This window comes from Gouania willdenowi, chromosome 1 (assembly GCF_900634775.1).
Source record: "Gouania willdenowi chromosome 1, fGouWil2.1, whole genome shotgun sequence".
Lineage (NCBI taxonomy): Eukaryota > Metazoa > Chordata > Actinopteri > Blenniiformes > Gobiesocidae > Gouania > Gouania willdenowi.
This window is the reverse complement of record NC_041044.1, coordinates 25865437-25891409: the sequence shown is the minus strand read 5'-3', so window position 1 is coordinate 25891409 and position 25973 is coordinate 25865437. Positions and strand designations below refer to the sequence as shown.

The following is a 25973-nucleotide window of genomic DNA, read 5'->3' as shown; positions in this document are numbered from 1 at the left end:
ATGAACAACAAATATTGTCCTGATGATACTGTAAATATAAGTAATATTTTTGGTAATAACAGGCTGGGCTTGAACAAAATCCAAACCTCTGAAGTTCATTACATACATTCTACAGATTTTTTACACATTTTCTTTGTGAAAACAAATTAAATTACACATTTCACCTTAATAAAATAAAAATAAATAACCGTTTCAGAAAAAAACTCATTGCTGTGTAACAATTTGTTGATTTTGTGTTTACAAATTCACAAGATGTCTTTAATGGTGAATGATTATGGTTAGCAGATTTGCAATTGATTAGTAATAAAATGTGAATTTGCCACACACACAGATATACAGTATATCATCAAACTTTATTTTGAACACATATATGGTCCATGGCAGACATAACAAGAGACATACCAACAAATGAGACAGAATAAAGAATAAAATTATATATATATATAGCTCATAATTATGAGACACTCTCATAATTAGGACTTAGTATCTCAATTATGACTTTATTATTTTTTTTTTTACTAGCAGGAATGACCTTCTATAGCTTCCATATTTTGTGTGCTTCAAGTTAAAGTAATTATTAATATTTTAATGCATGAAATAGCGGGAACATTTGGTGGCTTTGAGAACACCCGCACATGCGCAATCGTGATTTGTTCGCTCCGACTACTAGAGAATGTTCCAGGCAATCTTTCTTACCATGGACTCTATATTCTAGCGCACTGAGATGACATTGTTGGAATTTCGCTATATAAATAAAGTTGAATTTACAGTTATAAATACAACGTCTGAGCTCAGCTGACAAGCAGTAGTTAAGTTACTTCCGCTTTGCCGCGCGCTACCCGCTCAGGTCACGTGGTGCTATCCTGGCTGTGTTTACCTTCTTTAGCATCTTTAGAATGGCTAACAAGCAGCACCAACAGCTGAAAGCAACAGTGAACTCTCAGCACTGTGAAACACACACTCCTATGAAGGAGACTGGAAGCTCCACAGCAGACACGGCGTCTGCACAGCGGGGACAGAGGAGCTGTAGCACTGGGACTGCACCAGTGTTTCTACGCTGTAAAGAAGCTGCATGGTGCACCAAAGCAAAGCCTCCATCAGTGTCTGCTGGATCCAACAGGACGGGACAGCTGTGTTCCTCACATCTGGACAGAAAACATGTCCTCCAGTCTAAAACAGCGTCTCCAGTCCCAGCCCACGGTGAGACACACCAGGATGAACACTTATATCACTGCCTGTAACGATGGAAACACTGGGAATGATGGGATTCTCATAGATTGCGCTATGCAATTGTTTTGTTCAGTCTGCCTTACTAACATGTTGAGCATGGCATGTAAAACAAATTACTCTAAGTCAGGAGTCACCAACCTCTCTGAAACTGAGCTACTAGATAATCTGAAGGGCTACCAGTTTGATGTACTACATTTAAATAAATACTATACTTATTTCACTTTAATTAAAGGGTAAGATAATAAGGAAAACTAGCAGTTTGTTAAATAAATGTTTCAACATGCAGCACTTTTTTCCTTAACTCTTGCAATTGTTTCATTTTCATTACATTTCATAGGAAATCTTAATGTTCCTATTAGCTCGTCACTAACTTGTTAACTAATCGTAAAACATGTCAAATTTGTACAATTTAACAGTTTTGTAATATTTTAGAAAAATTCACTGCATTTTTTTTTAATCTTAAAAAAAAAGAAACACATCTGTAGCTTCTCTAAAAGTCCAGTATTATGCTATTTTTCACCCATCTTCAATTTTTATAAGAACCCCAATAACATAGTAATTGAGGTTTATTTTCCCAAAGTTGAATTTTACAAAATGTGGAATAACATGGGTGGGAGGAAACAGAACTTTTTCAACTTTGGCTCTCTGAATGAGGCTAAAGGAATGTATATAAATGTAACGAAACCATTATAAAGTTAATTTTTAATAATACTGCCCCTTTAACAAAATCTCACTTACAAAACTTAAACAAATTTGCCTCAAAGTCTCATTGAAAATAAACCTTTAAAGATGGTAAATTGAATTTAAAAAAAAACTAATCAAGTGCAGCATATACAGTATTCTATTGAAGAGGTCTGACGACACCTCTTATGGTCCATGTGGGCTACCTGATGCCCGCGGGCACCATGTTGGTGACCCTTGTAATTTACAGTATCAGCTGCACTAGACTGTAGGTCTGATAAGGCTGTTTGTCTTACTCAGAGTTACTGAGTTCTGAAAGTGACGGACGCTACTGTCTCTGTAGCAATACATTTAGGCTAGTGGCTATCCGTACGGTTTCCGTATCAATATACAGCCATTCTATTTGTACGCAGCACCCCTATTTAACCAGTTTACGTCACGTGATAGGTCAGTCATTGGCCAGTTTAGGTCACGTGACTAAGACCAAAACTTACCCTAAATCTAACCCTAACCCTAAAAATTGTTGAGATATTGGGTTATAACCTAACCCTAAGACGCTACCTACGTGTACTTTGGTAAGCGTAGCATCGAGGGTTGTCCGTACGGCAACTGTACAAATAGACACTTTCATAAATCTAGGCAGTAGCTAACCGTACGGTTGCCGTATCAATATACCGACATTCTATCCGTATGCAGTGCCCCTATTTGGCCACTTTACGTCACGTGATAGGTCAGTCATTGGCCAGTTTAGGTCGCGTGACCAGGACTGTGTTTATGAGGCTGGTGGCAGAAGAAAATAAACAGTTTTTGTGTCTGCAGCTCTTCTCTCTCTATGTGCACACAGTGCTCCAACCTAGCAGCAGCAGCAGCAACACAGTGTCACTTACAGCAGCTCAAACGGAGGCTGCTGCGCACACAAACAACACATGCACTACAGAGTTCTAGTGTAACAATTACAAATCAAAAATAATGTAAATCAAGCAGCAGTAATTACCTTTCAAACAGAAAAGTCACTAATTCCATCTTCTACTCCTCCAGACCATACACTGTAAAAAAAGATGGCACTCTAGCTCTGGGAAAGGGGTGGAGCCTGTGAGCAACAGCTGTCAGACAGTCCATCAAACACAGTCCTGGCTCTGATTGGTTCTTTTTGCTCGGTCACGGTGCATTCTGGCAATCTGCCAAAGGCTGCAGGAGCAGCAGGAGGGACTCAATGAGTCTGTTTTTTTTCACACAAACTACTATTTTCATGTAAGGTTGTCCTTACATAGTGACAGCTTTAGCAAATATGACAAAAAGTCACTTTTATAAGAGTTGCAGACCGCACCTTTAACTTAAGCATCCTAAAGAGTTTCTATGGCAATAGCCAAAAATCTGAATCAGAAATACTTTAATATTCCCAGGGGAAAATTACTTTCTTTACGGCTCCAGATATACAGACAACATATATTATACGAGCCACATCTATTAAGAGCAAATATAAATATAACCATACATATATAAAAGGTCAACTGTACAGTTTATGTTGAGAAAGTGCAAACTAAAGTCATGGCTGTCTTTTTTTCTTTGTTGCTTTCTCTAACACAGTGGAGTCTTTACCAAACGACTACAGTGAAAAGAGAAAGCGAGGGAATGAGAGCTCTCAGAGGTTACTAAAGCGTGTGCGGTGCAGTGCGTCTGTGGAGGCCGTCTCTGACTCTGAGCGGCTGCTTTCAATGGGCGAAAATCCGTCAGTGACAAATCAGTTCAAGAGCAACAAACTGAGTCGCTCTCACAGACTCCAGAAGAAAGTTGAAGCTGTGCCAGACTGCGTGAATGATCCTAAACCAGAGTGTGAATGGACAAGTAGAGCTGAGAAGGAGATCCAGGAGTCCAATGATGTCCGAAAAGGTATAGAGTCGTCACATGGAGCTCACACCATTTTTATTTTTTATTTGAGTTTTTGTTTTCCTGGTTCAGGTTCCTATGATGAGGATTCTCTGTGGACAGACCAGTACAGTCCTCAGCACGCAGGTGAAGTCATTGGTAACTCCTCAGCAGTGAATAGGCTACACGGGTGAGTTTGGCTCCTTCACAGCTCCAGGGATATTATTTCAGCTTCATCCATCCGTCCGAGTTAAAGGGGACAGCTTTTCTCAGAAACTGTTTAAGATAGGATAACCAAATTCGACGTGTGGCTTGAGGTTATCAATACCTTGATTGAGTTTGAAAATGAGAAGCGCGTAATTGTTTTTTCCGGAGTTATTGCCCTTGTGCCGTTTTTTTTACTCAGTTCGAGGTATCTTCAAAGGGGACAGCTTTTCTTAAGAATTGTTTAAAATAGGATAACCAAATTTGGTCTGTGGCTTCAGGGTATCAATACTTTGATGAAATTCGAAAATGAGAAGCGTGCAATTATTTTTTCCAGAGTTATTGCTCTTATGCCCTTTTTTTTTTTTAGGTAGTTAGTCATTTTATATTCTGGTGTGATGATATTTTTTTATGTGTACATCTAAGTTCTTAGATTTAGGACATTTAGGAAAACATTGGAAGTAATAATGAGAACCAATCTGGCGGGCGATGTTGATGACTTTGTCTTCTTGTTTCATCTACTTTGGAATTTCTCTCTTTTTTCTGAGGTCAGCTGGTTAAAGAAATGGAAAGTGAGGGCTGACCGAGACGAGCGGAGATTAGTTGAAGAAAGAAAACGAGAAAAGAGCAGTTATGGTATGATTTTTAATTTCACCGTTTGCATCGATCAGATAGAGCCTGTTGGTGTTCAAGTACCAAAGTGTGCAGATGTTTATAGCGCGTGTGCGTGTGTGTGTCTGTGTGTGTGTGCAGACTGCTGGGACTGTGGTGATTTTCAGGGTGAGCCGCTTTCAGAGGAGGATATAGACGGGCGGTTGTTTAACACCCTCCTGATTACTGGACCTGTGGGCGTAGGGAAGACTGCCTCTGTGTACGCTTGTGCTCAGCAGCTGGGCTTTAAGGTAGGAGCTACTGTAGTAAGGGCTGTGTCAGCAAAAAACCTTCTTTTAGCATTTTACCTTTTACTACACCATGAACTCCTGCTCTTCTTATCCTCAATTTCCACTGCATCCTTAACTGCTCCGAAACCGCAACGCAGCTGATAGGTTTCCATTAAAGTCAGTGTGTCAATTTCCATTGCATCCATAACTGCTGCATCATGCTGGAGCCCTCTGCAGCAGATACGCAGCCCTTCTATTTTTGATGGACGCTGGAGCTGTGCTTCAGCAATTTAACAAAAACAAGCACGCTCGGGACAGGACGTAGTGCATAAACACAGAACTAAATATTCAGATTATTTTCAAAATAAAATACTCCGGATTGTAATTCCATCCATTGACCAAGGTTACGCCTGGCAGAGGAAAACACTGACATTCCATGGCCTCCAGCAAGCCCATTTTGGACTCTAGCTGAAAACCGAACACATATTCTGACTTAAAATCTGTCCGCTTATACCACATTTTTGACAAAATGAACACTTTTTTTTTCAGCCCAAAAATTGTGCGAAAACAAAGCACATATTTGGACTTCATGGAACCAGACCTTTCCATTTGGCCCGATCTGAGTACTTTTAAAATCGTATTTCATGTATAAATATTAGGTTTATCCATGGTTGAATCACATATATTATATACAGTATATCACGCGATTACAAGTGAATTAGCGAGATCATCTGAGTTCTTGCTGCAACAGATTGCAGCATAACCGTAGGCGGTGGGGATTAATGGACTGCAGATTGCGATGCAGCGGAGCAGTTTCGGAGCAGATACGCATCTAGTAGAAGTCAGAGGTTAGACTTAGATTTCAAGCCAAACTGGTAAAGAAATGAAGCCTTTATTTGTTATACATTACAACATTCATGCTAAATTCAAACCATACTAGAGCAGTGTTTTTCAACCTTGGCGTCGTGACTCCATGTGGGGTCTCCTGAAATGTCTACTAATTGATCAAATTAATTACTGAATAAAGATATATTCAGTATTTAATAGAACAAAGTAATATTCTTTTTCAAAATAAAACGACACACAATGGTAAACAATCGTATTCTGTACTTTTACTTTCTCAAATATAAATCTTGTTTAAATAAAATGAAGTACAAAGAAAAGGAGGAGGACAAAAATGAAACAATTAAAAAGATAAATACAGTATGAAGGTATCTGAGCTGGCACATTTTGTCACTTTTTGGACAAATCCTGGTCACTCTGTATTTGTAACACAGTATAACAACTGTCATTAAAAACTAATTCTAGGGGTCACTAGAAATTTGTGTTTTAAAACTGGGGTCACGATCCAAAAAAGGTTGGGAACCAATCTACTAGAGCCTGACCAATATGGGAGTTTCGAGACTGATGCCGATATTGCATGCTTAAGAAGCTGATATCCAAAGTGTTGGCCAATAACCGATAGATGGCTGATATATAAAATACAAACCTTGATATACAGGATGTATACTGTACATGAACACAATTTCTTATAACACCCCAAATATGATTCAAGACAAAGAAGCTTAAGGATCGTAAGGATTGTAAAGCCACTGATAAAGAAAAAAAAAAGCAAATTTGAGCAAACAAACTTGTGCAATCTGTATTTCCGTTATACAATGTAAATAAATATTCAAAAATTTGATGTGTTAGTGTTTTGGATAAATAAAAAAAGGCCAAATTGTAACTGTAAACAAAGTAGTGACTTCTCCCTGTGTTGTAATTTTGTAATCACTACTTCTGATTCCAAATTGACAGCTTATGATGCAGAAAGCACAGCACGGAGCCACAGAATCAGCCCACTGATGAATAGTTATGGCACTAAGACGCACTGTTTGTCTGTGTTCCATATGAAGGTGTTTGAGGTGAACTGCTCCTCTCAGCGCAGCGGCCACCTGGTTCTGTCCCAGCTGAAGGAGGCCACCCAGTCCCATCTTGTGGAGACTGCAGAAAAAGAGCTTCTGAAACCATGTTTCATCAGCAACTACAACACCAGCAGCTGCACCGTGAAGGCCCACTCTGCCCCTGGTAGGACACAGGTGGTACCCCTGCCCTCACCTTGAGACACTTACTCATTTTGATACCTCCGCTAATATTCTCACCCATGTTTTTTATTTGTCTAGCGGGTTTAAATCAAAAGTGCTTAACATGTTTAAAAATATATATTTTCACCAAAGATGGACCTTATGCCATGGAAGATTCCATAAAAATTTGAAGGGGATCCGGATCAATATTCTGATTCTAGATCAGTTTCAAAAATAAAAAAAATCCCAATATCTTATCATTGGGGAAATAAAAAAAAAAAATTCAATATCTTTGTAATTTGATTAAGTTATGTCTGGATGGTTCCTCAGTTAACACTGAGTTTCATTCAAATCAGTTCTAGATTTCACATTTCATCATGAGTTTTTGAAAAAGTGGGGGTACCCATAAATTTGAATCTACTGTATTGTCATTAATGAGTAAACACATTTTTTCCAAGCCTTTAAAGTGTGAATCTAAAATCACCGATATAAGCACTCCGATAAATTTTTCCGCTCCAGCACTTCTACCCATAGGTGACTGTGGTTCACACTCCAACAAAGAAACGTACTGTTGCTGACTATTGTTCTCTGTTTTCTAACATTCCACACTACAAAATAAGTAATAAATGTATGTCCGATTTGTGCTGATATCGTATCAGATCAATATCGGCATCGGCCGATTCGCAAGGCTGCAATATCGGTGTCATATCGGAAGTGAAAAAGTTGTATCGGGGCATCCACAATATCAGGCAGAGATGATATTTGGTGCTTTGTGGAGGTTTGTGCTCTATGACTGCTCACCAAATGTCATTCATGGTCTGTTTGTCCTTTTCTTTTAACAGGCAATGTGGTGCTTCCTAAAAAAGTCACTTCTACCTCCAAAAAAAGGAGTTCACAGTCCCTGAACAAACTAAAAGTGACACCTGCTGCCGGCTCCTTGGTGCACTTCTTTAAGACGAAGGCTAAAGCAGATCACTTCCACTGTGGAGGCCTGGAGTCATCCCTTACATCAGACTGTGGGCCATCACATGACCGAGCCGTAACAGCGTCACCACACAAAAGAGCAGCCATATCACTCATCCTGTTTGAAGAGGTGAAACCAAATCCTAGAATAACACTGACAGACGTGGACCGTTCTGTGTTGGTTAATACCCGCCTGTTTCCTTTAGGTCGACCTCATATTTGACGAAGATGTTGGTTTTCTCGCTGCCATCAAGACTTTCATGGCAACCACCAAGAGGCCAGTCGTGCTGACTACAAATGGTAAGCCTAATGCTTATTGTTTACAGCAGTGTTTCTCAAATGGGGGTACGCAATGGCACTACAGGGGGTGCTTGAGAGAGTGGAAAATTAACAAATGTGCACATTAAAAATATAGGGTTTCTAATGTTTATGCTTAGTTAAAAATGATAACCATAATAGTGATGATGGAAATGATGTTGATTAGAACATGAAATGAAAATACAAAGGTCAGGCTTGGTCCCACACTAGGCTGGAGATGACTGGAAATGAATAAAAAACTATAGAAATTTATATATTTTGAGGCACTTAATCAGTGTTTTTCAACCTTGGGGTAGTGACCCCATACGGGGTTGTCTGGAATTTAAATGGGGTTGCCTGAAATGTCTAATAGTTGATTACAAAAAATAATTACTGATTAAAAATATGTTCTTTAAATTTAAAACGACACAATCTTAATCTCAATCTACTATTTAAAATAAAATGCTCTACAAATATATCTGAGCTTGCTCTGTAACACATTGAAACAAATAAAAAAGTGTCTTTGGGGCCGCCTGAAATTTTTGATATCACGATTCAAAAAAAGGTTAGGAACCACTATGCTAAATACTGTTTAATTCTACTTATTAACAAAATGAAGTTGTTTAAAAATGTTATCACTATTACTGGTATTCTGAGGAAAATGTTGTCAGACAAAGGGGGTACTTGGATTCAGAAATAAGAGAAAGGGGGTACTTGAGCCAAAAAAGTTTGAGAACCACTGGTTTACACTTTTTACAGCCCTGCTGTGATTCTAACTGTGATCCTCAGATCCTTATTTCAAGGAAAGATTTGACAGCAGATTGGAGGAAATCACCTTTAAAAGTCCATCCAGAGTAGGTTACACTGGCTTTGTTTCTGTTTGATTCTATTTGTACAAAGAAAAGTCTAAAAAGTATTTCTGCCATGTCTTTTGTATGACTAAAGGCGAGAGTCTGCAGTTTCCTGCAGAGGGTGTTGTTGGCTGAGAGAGTGCATGTGGATTCAGAGGACATCAACAGCCTCCTCACACTCACCCGTGGTGACGTTAGACGCTGCCTGCTGCAGCTGCAGCTCTGGCTGGGAGCTCATGGAGCTCATGGAGGTTTTGATAGGGGAGATAATTCACAGGGTGTGTCCACCACACCAGCTGTAATTCAACACTGTGGAAGCGAGGAAAGTTTGAAAGAAGTGCTTTTGGTTCTAGATTTAAATGCCACTGATGAGGACAGTTCAGCCTCGCCACTGGTTTCATGCTGCTCTACTGCCATGCTGGGTCTCCACCCAGTGACTGTGCATCATCTGTTAAACTTTCTGAAGGTAGGAGGAGCTTCATATGATCCTTGTAAAGCTTTTCTTTAACCCTTTTATTATTTGTCAATTTGACCCCATTCAATATTTATCATTCAAAAAATAATAATTGACTTTTTTTGCTTCATATGTCATGGCTTTGCTAGTTTGATGGGTACAATTGATTAAGAGAAGATTATCATAATATTTTTTTGCACACATTTGTGTTCTTCTGGGGTCAATTTGACACCAAGTTGTTTTAACTGTGTAAAACTAGTCTGTGTGACCTGATAGTGGCGCTGCAGTAAAGGTCATATCATCACCACAACCAATAGGCTTCATACTATTAACGTTCTCAGTAAATTTGAGAAGATTTGGATGAAAACAAATTGAAATTAAAGGTAAAATGTGTCAGTAATATTTGGGGATAATAGGATGGTTAATATAAAAGCACACTATCCAATAACACTGGCTGTTTGTGAATCCTCAGTGTGAGTTCTGGTCTGGAACCGACCCAGCAGAGTTGCTGACGCTCCTAGCAGAATCCTGGAGAAGTCATGTCCCACTTCTTTATTCCAACTTCAAGCTTCTTTTGGATGCTGGGATTTTTTCTGCAGTGCATAGAATCTCTAACCTTCAGCAGATGAAACAACCAATGGCATCAAGGATGTCCAGCAGTAAATCTGTCATGAAAGTCTCCAGGCTGAGTCGCAAGAAAAATATCACATCACCTTCTTTCAATTTAATCCATGAACTTTCAGGGATGAGAACATCATCAACAATCACTACTGCTTTAAGAGGATTAGCTTCACAGGACAAGGCTAATGACAAAACAGACCAAATAGTCGGGGAGTGTTTAGATGCCATGGCAGACTTTTTTGACCTGATGTCGTACCTGGATGTCATGCAGCCTGGGGACCACAAAGTAGAAGAGTTCCTGTGGACTGGAGCAGAGTTAAAGGATGGGATGCTGGATGAAATGAGCCAAGAGGAGGATGGAATGAGCTGGAACCAGGAGAGGATGCAGCTGGACATCCTGGCTGCTGTAGAAGGCTTTGGTTGTCACAGGTGCTGGTGGAGAGTGTGTGAGGCCTGGATGGAAACACAGAACTACAGACCCACGCTGGAGGACCAAACCTGGAGGTGTCTGGTGGAGAGACTGGGATTGGCTGCTTCATCTATAACTTCTAAAAGGAACATCAGCCTAGGTTTAAACCCTCTGTGCACACTACGGTAAGACCTCAGCATCCTAATGCAGTGGTTCCCAACACTTTTTTGGGTAGTGAAGTATGAACGTAGTGTGTGAGTGAGTGCTGGTGGTGGTCGGAGGGGCCGATGGCGCACTATGGCAGCCTCTGGGCAGCTGTGGCTACAATAGTAGCTTACCGCCACTAAGTGTGGAGTGAAAGAATAATCCATTAATTCTGTAAAGTGACTTTGAGTATCTATGATAAAGCACTATATAAAATTGATGCATTATTATTATTATTTAGTGACCACGTTTTGATGTCACAAATTTCTGGCAATCCCTGATACTTTAAAGAAAAAAAATGTGATCATGTGATAGTGTTACTAGTTGTAACTATGAAGAAGTTAAAGTATAAAATGCAGTTGTTTGAGATTTAGTTTTAGATGGTGTTTTAATTTTGAAAAGAAATATAATCTAAAAAATTATAAAAATAATGTTTTAATAATTTAATGGCTATTTACTTTTTGCACTGTATTTTTTTAAAACTAGATTTATAAATGAGGAAGTGAAAGTATACAATACAGTTGTTAGAGAATGTGTGAAATTTGAAAAACAATATTCTAAATTGCAAAAATATAATTTTAATCAAAAACATTTTTTTTTTTTTAAATCATTTACTAGACATTGCAGGCGACCCGATATGGGGTTACAACCCCATGATTGAAAAACACTATCTTAATCTGTAACAATATTGTCGGCACAATTTACCATCTCATATTTCACCTTTTATTGATAAAATTGAAAATGTTGACAAATCTTTCTGCTGTGTTATGATGGCTAGCTCTAGCTCTAGCTCTCGCCCCAATTGAACTGAAGTGTAGGTTTGCATCCTGGTCTTTCTGAGCAGGGTTGCATGTTCTCCCTGAGCATGTGTGTTTGACTTCCTGTTTTCCAAATTTGTGTGTAGTGTGAGTTAGAAGGAAGCGCTTTGGTTTTTGTAGTTGTAAAATAAAACCGTTTATTCATGGTTACTTTCATTTGTCTGGTACTTCTCTTTTGCTAAAACTTTTTTTTAGTGTTTACAATGTTGTTAAAAGATGTTATCATAACAAAGGAAAAACTAAAAGAAAAGTTATTTACATGTTACATCACAAAGTTCTACAATAAAACAAATAAAGTCAATGTCTAATAACATGTTTTAAAGAAAATAATTTAAGGTTCCGTAAAAGAAGAACTGATGAATGACTACAAAAGTAATAAAACCTATAACCAACTTCCTTCAATAAACGAACCGATCAAATAATTTCTGCCTAAAATATTGTTTACCCATAACCATGTTAAGTATTCACATCAGTGTCATTGTGTGTGTGTGTCTCAGTATTTGTCAAAGACGGTCCAAGTTCATCAAAGAGGTTCTCAGCAGTAAAGCCTTCAGCCTGATGGGAAACAGACGAGCCGTCTGTATTGATTACCTGCCAGTTCTTCGTTTCATCTGTTGCTCTCAAACACAGGAGCTGTGCAGGTGTGTCTGTTTCACTCACTCTTACTAAAAGGACTAATGCTAAAGGGTTCTACAGGGATGTTGAAGACGAGACACTGGAGAACATTTCTGGGAGAGGTAGAAGCTGCTTTCACATTTCTTTACAGTCACTATTACTGATTTTTAGTATTAATCTCTATTCATCCATTCCATGCAATCCTATCCAATCCACTGAAGCCTACCTCAGTCCTCAGAATGACCAGTTAACCACTTTTCCAGGATTTAATATTGTTATTTTTATTTAGCCCCATTGTGATCTAGAAACGCTTGTATCAATCACTAAGACAAGCAATGTGCTGTGGTAGGATTACAGTGGTGATACTAACAGTGCTTATCCCACCTTCAGGCCTCTGACCTACCTCAGCAGCTCACAGTTTGGACTATCCAAGTCAGTGATGGAGTGGTTCACTGAAGATTTCTCTCATTGAAAAGTATGTACATGACATTCACATGACCTCTTCTTCAAGATGTTATTTATTCTCAGAACTGTAAATCAAATGAACTTAAAGCTCAAATTGTTTTTTTAATATATACACATACAAGTGCCAACCTGAAAAGTCAATAAAGAACATTTTCTTAAAACGTGTTGTTTTAATAAGGTCCTTAAACAGTACTTGCATTGGCAAAGGTTGCACCTGGGACTTTCTTACATTAAACAACAGTTTTAAAAACTTCCAGAGAAGAAAATGGTTCACAGAACTTGATGTTACAAGTAAGAGTTTACAATGTTTCATTCTTTTCAACCTAATCTTTTCAAGTACGCTCAAACTGGCTCTGAAGGCCACTCAGCACATTTCCAGTGTGTCCAGAAATCGCTAACGTGAGGATTCACTGAGCAGTTCATAGAAAGCCAGGGCCTGCAGCAGAGCGTCACTAAGCTCCTCCCCTCCACTTTCTCTCCTGCTGCTGATCTGGAATGTGTCCCTGTATTTCATCAGCATATCCTTAGGAAAGTTTATCCGAGGAAATTTCTGTGTCACTGACTCCGTCATCAGGTCTCGCACCATCTGTGCCCCACTGGTGCGAGATTCGCCGACCATCAGTCCAAAATGGCGTCCCACAGCCGCCCGCATCATGTTGAGAACCCTGAAGGAGAAGCATCGTTCATTCATAGAATTCCTGCTTGGGATTAAAAACTTTAAAGAGGATTAAGAGAAAAACCTGAGAGACAAAGTGACCGAGTGTCGTCTGAAGTGATTAGAGACATTGTTTTTTTTACCGTAATTACCACCATTTGTGTAGTTGTTTGGAGATGAGGATAGTAGCAACTTCTATCACAGCGGGGCCCACAAAACAGTCTGATCTAAGGGCCACATTATCATGACAGCATTTAGAAGAATGACTAACCTTAGCATTAATACAGGAAAGAACAATGTTTAGTCTTTGTCGTCCTTTTGTGTGGGTGTTCTTGTTTTTTTAGACATTCCATGTGTTTTTGACTTCATTTTGTAGATTTTCTCATCAATATGGCAAAGTTTCGCTGTCTGTGTTTTTGTGATATTTTTTCTGTTCTTGTTGTCCTTTTGTGTGTTTTTCTGTCATTTTGTGCAATTTCATGTGTATTTGAAGTCCTTTTAGTTTATGTTGTCATTTTATGTGTTTAAGTAGTTGTTTAGTGTGTCTTTGTTGTTTTTTTGTGTGTTTTATGAATAATTTTTTTGTATTGTTTCTGTTATTTCTTGTACTTTTCTTGACATTTTGTTGTTGTTTTCTGTGTTTCTGGAGTTTTGTATATTATGTTGGGCTTCATATAATATAATTATTAGATATTATAATATAATTCTGTTTTGGGGGCTGCACAAATTAGACTGAGAACCGCATGTGACAGTTGCATGACAGTTGATTTAGACCCATCTCACCCCTGATATTTATTTGAATTCACATATCTACAGAGTAAGGCTGCACAATTAATCAATATAAAATCAAAATTGGATAATTTATTTAAAAAGTCAAAATCGATAAATCAATTTTCCTGTTTACGAGGGGAATTTTTGTAATCACGGCCTTGGAGAGAGAGACGCGTGCCGTGATTTCAAAAATTTGTTTTTGATTTTTTTCAATTATTTCAAGAAAATACTTGAAATAATTGAACCCGGTGTCTTTTGTTTTGAGCTAAAATTGTGCAGCATTACTACAGAGTTATATTAAAACAAATTATTTTATTTTTAAGTTTGCTATTTAGGTTAAAAATAATTTCATAAATGCTAACAGTTTATCTTAATGTCTCAGTGGTTTGTCATGTGTCTAAGCCTCATGAACAGAAGAGGACTGTGTTGATTCATAGATTATTCATGATCTTTGTGGTTTATTCTCTTTGAAGAGAACATGTTGTGATTGACAGAGTTCAACACTGAACAAAAATATAGATTATGTGAAAGTCTGAACTGCTGCAGAAAGATGAACGCTGTAAAATCCAAACGCTCTGAGCTTTTTGTGAATATTTTGGGACCTGTAGTGTTCCTCACCTGGGAGGGAGGTTGGGCTGTGGGGGGCTTTTGGGCTCGAGCAGCGCAAACAGCATGGCCTCCACAACTCTCATATGAGCCATGATGGGAAACAGGGTCGTGTTCTGGACTGAGATGGAGGATTTCTCAATGATGTAGAAATCTGCTGGCGGTAAAAGAGCCACCACTGCAGCAACCTGAAGTCACAATAGAGACTTTATAAACAAAACACTTTGAACTGTGTGTCATGTATAAACTTTAAAAGACATTACTTACATCATTCAAATAAGCAGAAGCCAGGTATGTTCCTTTTAAGAAATTATGACATTCAAGCTGCTGCCAGTCCATTACGGTCATGGCCCGATCCATATGTGCCCAGGCTATTTTATTAATGCCACATACTATTGACACTATAGACGTTGCATCCTGAGGAAAAGGGAAAAGTGGGACAGGTTAAAGATTTTCTGAGTTGATATTTACTATTAGTAATAATTCCAGAGTGAAAGGCTGCATGTCCTGTTTACCTGTTAACGCCCCCTAACTTTAGTTAAACTAAGCTCTGTAACTATTTCTTTAGTATTTGTTTGGGAGAAAGAAGACTATATATCATAATTATCTAGTAGTAATATTTACAAAAACAGACATAAGAGTGTCAAAGACTGGATTGTTCACATAATGTTAATGTGAGGGAAACATCAGGTCAGAATAATTCTGCTGAATCTGCAACTACTGTTTGTTTTTGTTTTTTAGAAAAACATGTACAGAACATCTGGAAAGTATTCACAGCGCTTCACTTTTTCTACATTTTGTTATGTTACAGTGTCATTCCAAATCATATTAAATGTATCTTTCCTCAAAATTCTACACGTAAAGTAGAAATCTAACATCTATCATAGTTTGCTGTTTGTCATACATTTGCAAAAATACTTTAAAATAACATTTGAAATTGTCATTATGGGGTATTTTCTGTAGAATTTTGAGGAATAAAGGCGTGACATAATAAAATGTAGAACAAGTGAATCTTTGTGAATACTTTCCGGATGTACTGTAAACTCTAACGTGAGCAAGACATGCCTTTTATTATTTACCTTGGACCTAAAACCAGACCAACTGGATGTTTGACTGACTTGGACTCTTAATCAGGATGACTACTATATTTTTGCAACTTTTTCAAATGTATTAATGGATAAATTCTAGCCAAAATCTCTATTTGTCCCACAAGAGAAGATTCAGTCATTAAAGCAGCAATAAATAAATACACAGAAATGTGTAAAATATTGTGTGTAAACACACACATATATATGACGTGGTTCCCACACTTTTTTTCACTGTCATTTTGTAAATTTTTCCAAAATTTTTCCTAAGTTTTTCAATTTGACCAAATTTCCATGACTTAGTTCTAAACCCTATTCAAGACCATTACAGAGCATAAATGAGCAGGCCTTTCCAGTGTAACAGAGGTCTGACAATGTGCCATTGTTAGCAGCAAAAATGTGGCACAGGGAATGCAAGTTGAGTCCATCACTTATCTATCATATAACATCGTACAATGGAGCAATAACCTTTGACTCCCATTCTGCAATATGTTTTAAATAACATTGTACCAGCTATAGCTAACTAAGTGCTACCATGTTTAATTATAACATTACAAGGGATAGACCGATATGGATTATTAGGGCCGATGTTGATTTTTTTTTCTCCATCAACCGATGACCGATACGAACTGACAATATTTGGAGCCGACACTACTTTTTGTCCTTCAATTTACATCATAAAAATTACACAATGATGATGACAAATGGTACGAGTCTCAATTTTTAAAAAAGGAACATTTAATTCACCAAGGTGAGGTAGAACGACAAGTAAAAAATATTTAACAAATTATGAAAATAATTCAGCTTTCTGTAAATAATGCGAACCAGCGAACGCAGCAGCCTGCACCGGCCGATGCCGATACACATCTTTAGTGATAAAGTATCGGTCTATCACTAAAGATTACATTTTCAATTTGCAGACATTTATTAAAGAAAGTGTCTATTTGTACAGACAACCCCAGGTGCTATTGGTACGGTTACCTTAATACGCGTACGTAGCATCTGAGGGTTAAGTTATAACCCAATATAGGTTTAGGGTAAGGTTTAGTCTTAGTCACATGACATAAACTGGCCAAATAGGGGCGCTGCGTACGGAGAGAATGTCGGTATATTGATACAGCAACCGTACAGATGGCCACTGACATTATTAAAAGCAATGTACAACACAAGGTGTTAGGGTTAAGGGACTTGCTTAATGACCTATAGTAATAGTGAAGGTGGGATTTTAAACATTAAAATAAAATGGGTTGTATTTCCAAAACAGTTGAATTTTTCCATGACTTTTCAAGACGGGAAGATTGTTGTTGTTTTTTTTAACTCCATAACTTTCAGAAATTTCATGACCATGGGGACCCTGATATAAGGAAAGCAACTCATGTGGTCCAAGTTTTAAATATTTCTTTATGTTGTTTGGTTTGATTTGTCTCTTCAGAGTAGATGTTTTATTTATTATGTTTACCAGTTAACTTACCTCCAGACAGGACTTCTCTACATCTGGCTTGATGAACTTGACCAGCTGAATCTTCACTTTCTTCTCCCTCTCCGGATTGAGGATGGAGTTGAACACAGTGACGGCGCTCTTATACTTAACCAGCGGTACATTCACCACACTCTCCAGGGTTTTAAAAGGTCCGTTTTTAGTCCTGTACTCCACTATGTTGAGCGACTTGCGGCCTCTGAGCAGCTTCACCCCAGCCAGCTCTGCAAGAGAGGCGGTGTTGAGGAGATGCAGGATGGTGTTCCTCTGCTCTGAGGTGTAGCAGGAGTCCAGGGGTCCAGCCTGCACATTTTTGCAGGGTTCTGCAGTGGAAGACAGGGCGGCGTTCAGGGTTTCAAAGCCAGCAACAGGGACCCGGCTCCTCCAGCAGCAGGTACACTGGAGGTATCTGGGCTCAAGCTCAGGGAGGGAGGAGAGCTGGGGGCGGCAGAATAAACCAGCAGGATGAGCTGCATACCAGGCTGTAGAGGAGGAACACATATATGAGGGAAAACATGTTTTGTTAACAGGACAACTACCTTCAGATGACAAAAAACTAAAATCTGTAAATATTAAGAAGAAAAAAAACACCAGTCACAGCAGCAACAATCCACAGTACTGATCAATAAAGAACATCTACCTCACAACCTGTAGATTTTACTAATACATGGTTATCATGTATCAGCAACACATCCTTATATCAGCATTACTTACTTCTTTATATCGTGTAAAAACAACATCACTAACACCTGTCTCTAAATATAGTTAAGGAAAACAGAAGAAGTCATTCAAACAAGATGAAACATTAGCTCATATGAAACATAAACTGCATTGACCAGAAAATGTAAAATAAAAAGACATTTAGTCACCTCTATGAACGACAGACGACAGAAACCGCGTGGTGACCCACATTATCGTTACTTAGGGTAAAGACTTGTCCGTTAAAACTATAACATTGTGTTTGTATAACAACTTCGTCCTTTAATTGTAGAACCGCACACGACAGCGTCCACCACGCTACGCAACTTCCGGTGAGTTTCTTCTTCTTTTTTTTTTTTAAACACACCACGCTTTAGCGCCATCTATTGGTTCAGGAACAATGTCGTTGCACATTATTTACAAATCTTTTTTTTTTTTTTTTTTTTTTTTTTTTACCTTTGTTGGAGGCGTGGATAATACATTTAATACATAATGCAGGTTATCGTGATTTTAAAAAGCTATTTTCTGATTTTTCCTGACAGCCCAAGTTATTTACAATGCAAGGCTTAATCAACTCCCCAGTAATATACAGCAATCATTTAAAGATAAAGACAGTGGATATGAACTGAAGAGAACAGTGATCTTAGTATGTGCTTATCAGAGTTGCGGTCAATCGTAATTGATATTTAATTACATTTATGACCTAAAAAAAAAAGATGTTGCTGTCATAATCATAATTAAAATTTAATTTAATTCAGATAATTGACTTTGTAATTATAATTGGTTTGGAAATTCTATAAAAACTGTCAATTACAATTTAATTAAAACACAAACCTGGGTAACCATTACTCCAAAACAAAAGAGCTCACCTGTTGCCCTTTTATGCTAAAGGCAAGGCAAAGTTATTTGTATAGCGCATTTCATACACAAGGCAACTCAATGTGCTTTTAAATGATCAAAAAGTGCAACAGAAAACATCCAACAGCTTAAAATCATTAAGAACATTTAAAATCAGCAGTAAAATCATTTAAAACCATTAACAAACACATTACATCAACCACATGACCAAAAATCTCCCTCTCAATCATACGCACTAGAGAAAAAGGTGAATTTAACTGATTTAAAAATGTTCACATTGGATGCTGACTTCAGCACTGTTGGCAGTTTGTTCCGCTTCTTAGCAGCATAACAATTAAAAGCAGCATCACCATGTTTACTGTGAACTCTGGGCTCCACTATCTGACCTGTGTCCATAGATCTGATTGCTAGATGTAAAACTGTGTGACAGGTGTTTGCCCATGTGATGAATCAGTGTGCATAGTAGGGCTGTTAACGTTAGCATTTTTGATTGACAGTGTGTTCCTTGTGAAAACAATATATTTTCTTCATCAAAATTGTGTCAAATGCAGAGAATTGTGTGTAGTGTTTTGAAAAATGTGTGTTTAGTAACTGCAAATTGCCTGTAAAGCAGGAATTGTGTTTGTAGTTTAGCAGAAGTGGTTCAGGGCGTTGGTGCATTAGTTACATTTTGTGGTCATTGTGTGTAATGGTGTGTACACAAATGAGAAAAACTGTAAAACTGAGATGATACATTAACAGCTTTTTTTAAAAAGCCTCTGAATAGCAGGGCCGGCCCTAAAACAGAATGACGTATATGTTTGACTTCCTTTCTTTGTTATTTCTCAACCTCTTTGTTTGTATGGAGAACAAAAAACTTCATGATGCCGCCCTGTTAAGAGGAAATATGAGCTGCTGGCTGCTGGGAACTCACCTGCCACTGTGTAGAAGAGCCCAACCAGGCTGGATGTTAGTTGAACATGGAAGAATTGTGTTATAGCTGTTTTGCTGGGTTTTCAGTGTCAGGGGGACAGTAATATACTACTATCATCTATGGCCAGTTTGGATAGAAATAATAAGATCCTGCTTGATTTGGTGAAACAACCAGGTAACAATCTGTGTGCTGACTGTCAGGCACCGGGTGAGTACTGAGGTGTGTGAGTGTGTGAGTGTGAGACATGTACACAGACACATATTAATGTGACAAGGAGTGCCTTATCCTCACAGAGCCCGACTGGGCATCGTACACTCTTGGTGTGTTTGTGTGCCTGAACTGCTGTGGAATGCATCGTAATCTCCCTGCTATCAGCAAAGTCAAGTCTATTCGCCTGGATCATTGGGAGGATTCACTGGTGGAGGTGCTCTATCACTTGATTTCACTGAACCTTGGCATGTCTGTATTTTGACTTGTTTAATAGGCCTCTTTTTTATCACATGCATATTATATGTTGTTAATTTGTCAATGAAAATCTTTCAAGCCTTGCCGCAATGTATTATAGTTTCACTAATGCAATGCTGTCATTACTGCATCATGACATCTTTCTGGACTCACCAAGGACTTAATACGTTGGAGAATATGTCAAAGTAATCTGCCCACAATCTTTTTCCACTGCAGCCATTGTGATCAAAATAGAAAGTCTAGTGCATTTGTTTGTACTGCACCTTATGGGTTGATCTCCCTGGGTAAACCTTGGTCCTAGTAGTTTATTAGAGTCTTCTAAATGGGATTTTAAACTCGATTTCGTAAGGAATGTGATCCGTCGCTATGGAAATAAAGTAAGAGAAGGAGAGAACCCTATGTGAAAGACAAAAAAAGACTACTTCCATAGCGCTAATTACAATGATTGTCATCACAAAACAAAAAAATTGTTCGAAAAAAAACACAACAATTTATTCCACATGAACATGCATCAGCTGAAAATAAATGAGGTATTTACAGAAAATTAGAAAAATGTCCAAGGCAGATGTAACATATACAAGGTGAATGATTTAAAACCACAATTTCTTTTCATTATGTGCCGTGAACAGCATTGGATGTGCCAATTTGTTTGTTTTTTTTGTTAGTCTGTTTGTTTGTTTTTTTTCAAAGATGCGTTATAGCAATAATTAAAGGTTTTTGTTGTTATTGCTGTTGTTTTTTGTTTTTTTTTGTTGTTTTTTTTTTTTGCTGAACAATGCTGGAAATAGCTTTATAATTTACTGGTAGAGTCGTCCATTACAAAAATTGGCAGTAGGAAGCACAAAGAAAGAAAGAAAGAAAGAAAGAAACACAACCATTTATACGTTTAGAAAGCAGAGGAAAAACATTCTTCGAATATTTCTCATCAAATCAAATTTCTTATGTTTCCAGTTTATGCAGCAGAGAGGAAATTCTGTAGTCAAAGCTCTTTATGAAAAGTGTGTCCCAGCCTTTTTCTATCATCCAGGACCAAAAGACTGTGGGTAAGTCAGCCTCATAATCTGAACAAAAAGGCTTTACTACCCATCTTTTAAAGCATAAGGTTGACAATTTACAAGTAAAGTGTAGAAGCATGCTTAACCTGAAGCTTAAATTAAGATTAAATGTAACATGTAATGACATTTTTACTTGATCTTGTTTGTGCCAAACCTTTTCAAACTCATTTGTTTTTTGTAGTTTTCATTTGTTCTCTGTATTTATCTCTCAGAGTTCTAAGGGAGCAGTGGATTCGTGCTAAGTATGAAAGGAGGGAATTCACAGGAGAAAACAGCATGCAGCGTTCATACAGCTCAGGTGATTCTGAAGCCATCACAACTAAATACAAAAGTTCTTTAAAAAAAAAAAAAACTGTGCATTAATTTTTACTAGTTCAAATATCAGATCTAATTCAAGTTTTTTTTAATGCATGTAACCCAGACCAGTATGAGTCGGTCCTCTGGAAGAAGGGCAAAAACAACAAACAGTACCAAAGAACAATCTTTCTGCTATCAAAGACCAATTTCACCCTCAGTTACTACATCAAAGATGATGTGAGCAAGTCTTTTGTTGCATGTGCAAAAAATACAATATTCCAACAGATTTAGTTTTAACCTACTAAAGTCACACTTTTCTGATGTATTCTACTGAACCAAAGTGCAAAGGTCCTAAAGCAGTCATCAGTATGAAGGACCTGAATGCAGTTTTTCAACCAGAGAAGATCAGCCACGTTCACGGTTTGTGGATATCCTACCCGCAGGAGGATTACACGAGGAACCTGTTTGTTTATCACGAGGACGGCCAGGTCAGGCTCTACTTACAGTATATTACGTTATGAAGGATCTTATAAATGATTATCGCCTTTGTGTTGTGGTTTTTTTTTTGTGTGATTTCTTTTAGGAAATTGTATCATTTTTTAATGCTCTCCGGGCAACACGTTTGGCTTACCTCCAAAGGAAACATCCCAGTCAACAGATCCATCAGGTGAGATGCATTCATCTCTGTTTCAAACAGCAGCTTCTAACCATTCAACCCATCAACTTGTAAAATGATCAAGTGATGTGAATAACAACGTAGATCAAACCACCTTCTGGCTTGCAAAGCTTAAAAACAGTCACAGGATGTGAAGGAACAAGTCATCCTCATCTGACTCGTAACATAAAGATAACAGCCAATCACAAATTTACTTTCCAGGTCAAATTAAAGTCCCCAGATGGACCAAAAATACAGTTTTAGGGGTTACTGGCCTGACTCGGCCAATCCTCATGGAGAACGTACAAATTATGGCCGGAAAGACATACAGCATAATATCAGGCATGAACTCATAATCTGAAATTAACATTTTGGTGATATTATGGGTTCCTGTATGTTGTGCAAGCTTCTGAGAAACTCCTAGCGGGCGCGTCTCACCCATGGGGGGTGTGACACCCGCACTTTCATAAAAACTAAAATTACCACAGAGTAAAACAAATTAAATTGTGCGATGTAAAATCGTAATCTACGTTGAATTGCTTTTGAAACGATATATCACACAACTATGTTCCAATAAATGTAGATATTACTGGAAAAGGGGGTGGGCCCCTGTCACCCCCCTTTCAAAAAGGTCTCTGAGAGGCTCTTGACATCCGCTCATAGAATATCCATGTCAAATTACAGCCCGATTCAACGAGCATTAACAAAGGACTAGTCATTTGAAGAATGGGGCCCCCGGGGGCCCCCTGACGCCCTCGTGGCACATATGGAGTAATGGGCCCCATTCATATATTGGTATTTGTCAATGATTTGGTATCACCAACTGTCACAATATTTGATTCACAAATAAATGAGAAAACAACTTTAATGGAAATTGCCTAAAAAAGCGGGGTGGAACCATCGGGCCCCTAATCAAATTGTGCAAGGCATAATCGTAATCTACTTTGAATTATCTTTGAAACGATATATCACACGACTATGTGCCCATATATCTGAAAATTACCGGAAATGAGAGGTGGGCCCCCGCGCCCAGTACCCCATTTTAAAAAAAAAAAAGGGCTCAGAGCATCTCATCATATTCATTCATAGAGTATTCATACCAAACTGCATTACGATCTAACGAGAAGTAAAGGAGGAGTAGTCATTTGAAAAATGAGGCCCCCGGGGTCCCCCGGGTACCCTTGTGACATGTACGGGGTAATGAACTCCATTTATATATTTGTATGTGCCAATGATTTGGTACCACCGACCCTCGTAATATTTGACTTGCAAATAAATGAAAAATCATGTTTTTTTTCTTTTTTCTTCTGGGGCCCCAAATCAAAAATCGGGCTCCGAGGGTCGATGTGTACACATCCATAGATTATAGCTACCAAATTTCAGCCCAATCCGTTCCCGAATAACAGAGGAGTAGTGATTTTACCTAGTGTACACAACAATAAGAACAAAAACAAAGTGAGTGGTGTTCTGTGTCCGGTAGCCCGGCCTAAAAAATGACAAAAAAGAGGAAACAAGTGGTATGTAATGGCAAAAGGTAGCTTAAATTAGCAAAATGTGGGAAACGATAGTAAAAAAGGACAAAAATGTCAAACAAAAAGAGGCAGAAATGTAGGGGAAAAAAGGACACAAGTGTTATTTTTTGGGCAAAAGTTGGCTTATTTGGATGAAAAGTAGCAAAAAAAATGTTAAAGAATTGACAAACGTTTTAAAAAAATAAAATAAAATAAAAATAAAAAAAAGTGTGAAAAAGAACTAGCAAAAATGGACAAAATTTAGGAATAAGGGATAATTATTGGCAAAAGGAAGCTAAAATCTGAAAAAAATTAAATTAAATTTGGAAAAGGGGTAAAAACAGGACAAAGGAAGTTGCAAAATGACCAAAGAAAAGGGTATAAAAGGGGTTAAAAAGTTTCTCAATTTTAATGTTTTCTGGGGGTATAATAATTAAAATTAAGACATAAAGAGCCACATGTTGACTTAATAACAGTTTTATCATGGCTTTAGTAAATTCATTTATTAAACTGAACTGGGAGTTGACGGTTGTCCCACGCTTAAAACACCCTCACTTTTAAAATCGTTGCTCCAACCCTGACTCCTCGGACTTGCATCTCCTTCATGATGTACGTAATTGGATTTTTAAAAATCTCTTCTCACACTTTTCTCTGGTTTAAGAAAATCATGCAGCGTCTATTTCTGTTTTTTCCCTCTACATATTTAACAGTTCTGATTTTCAATGGGTAATCATTACAAGTTCCAGTATTTTTTTTAGGCTATCTAAGTGCTTACCTTTAACTACTGTTAGCTAATGGCATTATTTGTGTTTGTGTGCTCACACAGTTAGCATCCCAAATAACAACACCAATCATAAAAGAGGGCTACATGGAGAAAACTGGCCCAACGGTCAGTTCATTTTTACAATTTGATGATTCAATCCATTATTTAAGCCTCTCCTAATAACTAAATATTAAACATGTGTGTTTGTCTCTTTGTGTGATTTCAGCAAAAAGAATCATTTAGGAAAAGATGGTTCTGTTTGTGTTTAAGGAAGAGGACACTATTGTATTTTAAATCTCCACTGGTAAGTGTGAACTGGGACAGATACAGTATCAGGGGTTGAATGATTATGCACTCATTATGAACCCAGTTTAAATGGAACTCGTGCCCAGTTTTGATCCAGTTGCTGTTAATATGTGTTTCTTCTGATGACTGCTTGTTGTGTCAGGATGCAGCTGAGCTTGGTGCAGTGTTTCTGGGCTCAGAGAGTCATGGATACGCTGTTTCAGAGAGCAGAAGTCAGAGTGTGAGAGGAAGCCGGTGGCACTGTGAGATCAAACTGCAGACACCAAAGAGACACTTTGTGTTTCGATGTGAAGAGGAGGGAGACCAGCGGGAGTGGCTGGAGGCCTTCAGGAACGTCATCTCTCAGCCCATGACCCCAGAGGACTACGCCTGTAAGACACTGTGTTTATGAAAATAACCGTACACACACAACCTGATTTTCAGAGTTTGGATATGAACCCCTAATTTGAGTGTTGTTTTTTTATATATAGATGAAGCCACCCATAGGAGGTGGAGATGACTGCAAAAGTGTTATGTGGGAATAAATAAAGTGAGTTCTGTCCCACTGTGATGAGAACATGGACCTTCCTGCACTAAGACAAACTCCAAGAAACAGAACTGAAGATGAACAACCACAAATATCCTCAGCCTGTGGAATTAAATCAATTATTTTACCTTTCAATGCTAATCACAAGTTTGGTGAATTTGCATATTTAAAGGTGTCGTAATAATAGTCTTGTGTCTTAAATCCAGGATAAGTTAGCCTTTTTCACCACTTTGGATGAATCTCATTGAGCAGCTTATGCCTTTACACCATTAATGTGTTTATGTTTAAATTTATATATAATGTATTATTTTGGAAATACTGAATAGATTAGGTAGTATTAAAAGTTCTTTATTTGTACAACAGTGCTCCGTGTCATCATTGAATTACTAAAATACTTCCCTTTTATCAAGTTACATTTTGTATGAATCTTTTCTAACCGACACAATATTTAAATGGTGGGAGAAAATGTGCATAATATACCCATTGATTCACAACTGTGTGACTGCCCGAGTGTAGCTCATATCAAAGCATTTATTGTGGAATTGGTAGGGTCATGTTCTAGTGATGTTCTGGTGTATATATATCTGGTATACTGTAGTGAGAAAAAATAATAGTTAAAATAGTTGGACAGAGGGGAAAAACGATACTGTACCACGATCACATAAATGTCTGAATATACATGTGGAATATTATTATTATTATTGTTATA

General features: G+C 37.9%; 3 protein-coding genes across 4 annotated transcripts; 2 read left to right on the top strand and 1 right to left on the bottom strand.

Annotated features, from left to right (window-relative positions):
* The first annotated feature begins 852 nt into the window (after positions 1 to 852).
* On the top strand, positions 853 to 12777 carry atad5b (ATPase family AAA domain containing 5b). The gene is made up of 13 exons (XM_028445823.1): positions 853 to 1200; positions 3499 to 3801; positions 3871 to 3967; positions 4535 to 4617; positions 4735 to 4883; positions 6758 to 6929; positions 7768 to 8018; positions 8095 to 8188; positions 8975 to 9039; positions 9131 to 9502; positions 9963 to 10705; positions 12040 to 12183; positions 12548 to 12777. Exons 1-13 carry the CDS (start codon positions 897 to 899, stop codon positions 12627 to 12629), a joined length of 2859 nt encoding a protein of 952 aa, XP_028301624.1. The 5' UTR covers positions 853 to 896; the 3' UTR covers positions 12630 to 12777.
* Positions 11935 to 18242, bottom strand: tefm (transcription elongation factor, mitochondrial). Its single transcript, XM_028445868.1, has 5 exons — positions 18086 to 18242; positions 17211 to 17698; positions 14922 to 15071; positions 14667 to 14842; positions 11935 to 13287 (listed from the first exon to the last, which is right to left on the bottom strand). Exons 1-5 carry the CDS (start codon positions 18126 to 18128, stop codon positions 13017 to 13019), a joined length of 1128 nt encoding a protein of 375 aa, XP_028301669.1. The 5' UTR covers positions 18129 to 18242; the 3' UTR covers positions 11935 to 13016.
* A 1386-nt stretch (positions 18243 to 19628) lies between these two features.
* LOC114465880 (arf-GAP with dual PH domain-containing protein 2-like) lies at positions 19629 to 25626 on the top strand. 2 transcript variants are annotated; one of them, XM_028451189.1, is made up of 11 exons: positions 19629 to 19893; positions 19980 to 20110; positions 21103 to 21194; positions 21419 to 21504; positions 21628 to 21740; positions 21845 to 21991; positions 22087 to 22170; positions 24496 to 24558; positions 24659 to 24736; positions 24881 to 25109; positions 25209 to 25626. In XM_028451189.1, the coding sequence occupies exons 1-11, from the start codon at positions 19806 to 19808 to the stop codon at positions 25235 to 25237; spliced, it is 1140 nt and encodes a 379-aa protein (XP_028306990.1). In that variant the 5' UTR covers positions 19629 to 19805; the 3' UTR covers positions 25238 to 25626. The 2 variants fall into 2 exon arrangements, with proteins under 2 accessions (XP_028306990.1, XP_028306996.1); XM_028451195.1 differs by having other exon boundaries at positions 19784 to 19905.
* The last annotated feature ends 347 nt before the right edge of the window (positions 25627 to 25973 follow it).

Bases quoted from the DNA above. Each gene is read 5' to 3' on its own strand.
- atad5b (XM_028445823.1), top strand. From the start codon at position 897: ATGGCTAACAAGCAGCACCAACAGCTGAAAGCAACAGTGAACTCTCAG. The intron at 4,618-4,734 runs GTATGATTTTTA...GTGTGTGTGCAG, and splicing joins ACGAGAAAAGAGCAGTTATG to ACTGCTGGGACTGTGGTGAT. The intron at 9,503-9,962 runs GTAGGAGGAGCT...GTGAATCCTCAG, and splicing joins ATCTGTTAAACTTTCTGAAG to TGTGAGTTCTGGTCTGGAAC.
- tefm (XM_028445868.1), bottom strand. From the start codon at position 18,128: ATGTGGGTCACCACGCGGTTTCTGTCGTCTGTCGTTCATAGAG. The intron at 15,072-17,210 runs GTAAGTTAACTG...CCTTTTCCTCAG, and splicing joins TAGAGAAGTCCTGTCTGGAG to GATGCAACGTCTATAGTGTC. The intron at 14,843-14,921 runs GTAAGTAATGTC...TTGTGACTTCAG, and splicing joins CTTCTGCTTATTTGAATGAT to GTTGCTGCAGTGGTGGCTCT.
- LOC114465880 (XM_028451189.1), top strand. From the start codon at position 19,806: ATGGCCAGTTTGGATAGAAATAATAAGATCCTGCTTGATTTGGTGAAA. The intron at 21,505-21,627 runs GTGATTCTGAAG...CATGTAACCCAG, and splicing joins GCAGCGTTCATACAGCTCAG to ACCAGTATGAGTCGGTCCTC. The intron at 24,559-24,658 runs GTCAGTTCATTT...GTGTGATTTCAG, and splicing joins TGGAGAAAACTGGCCCAACG to CAAAAAGAATCATTTAGGAA.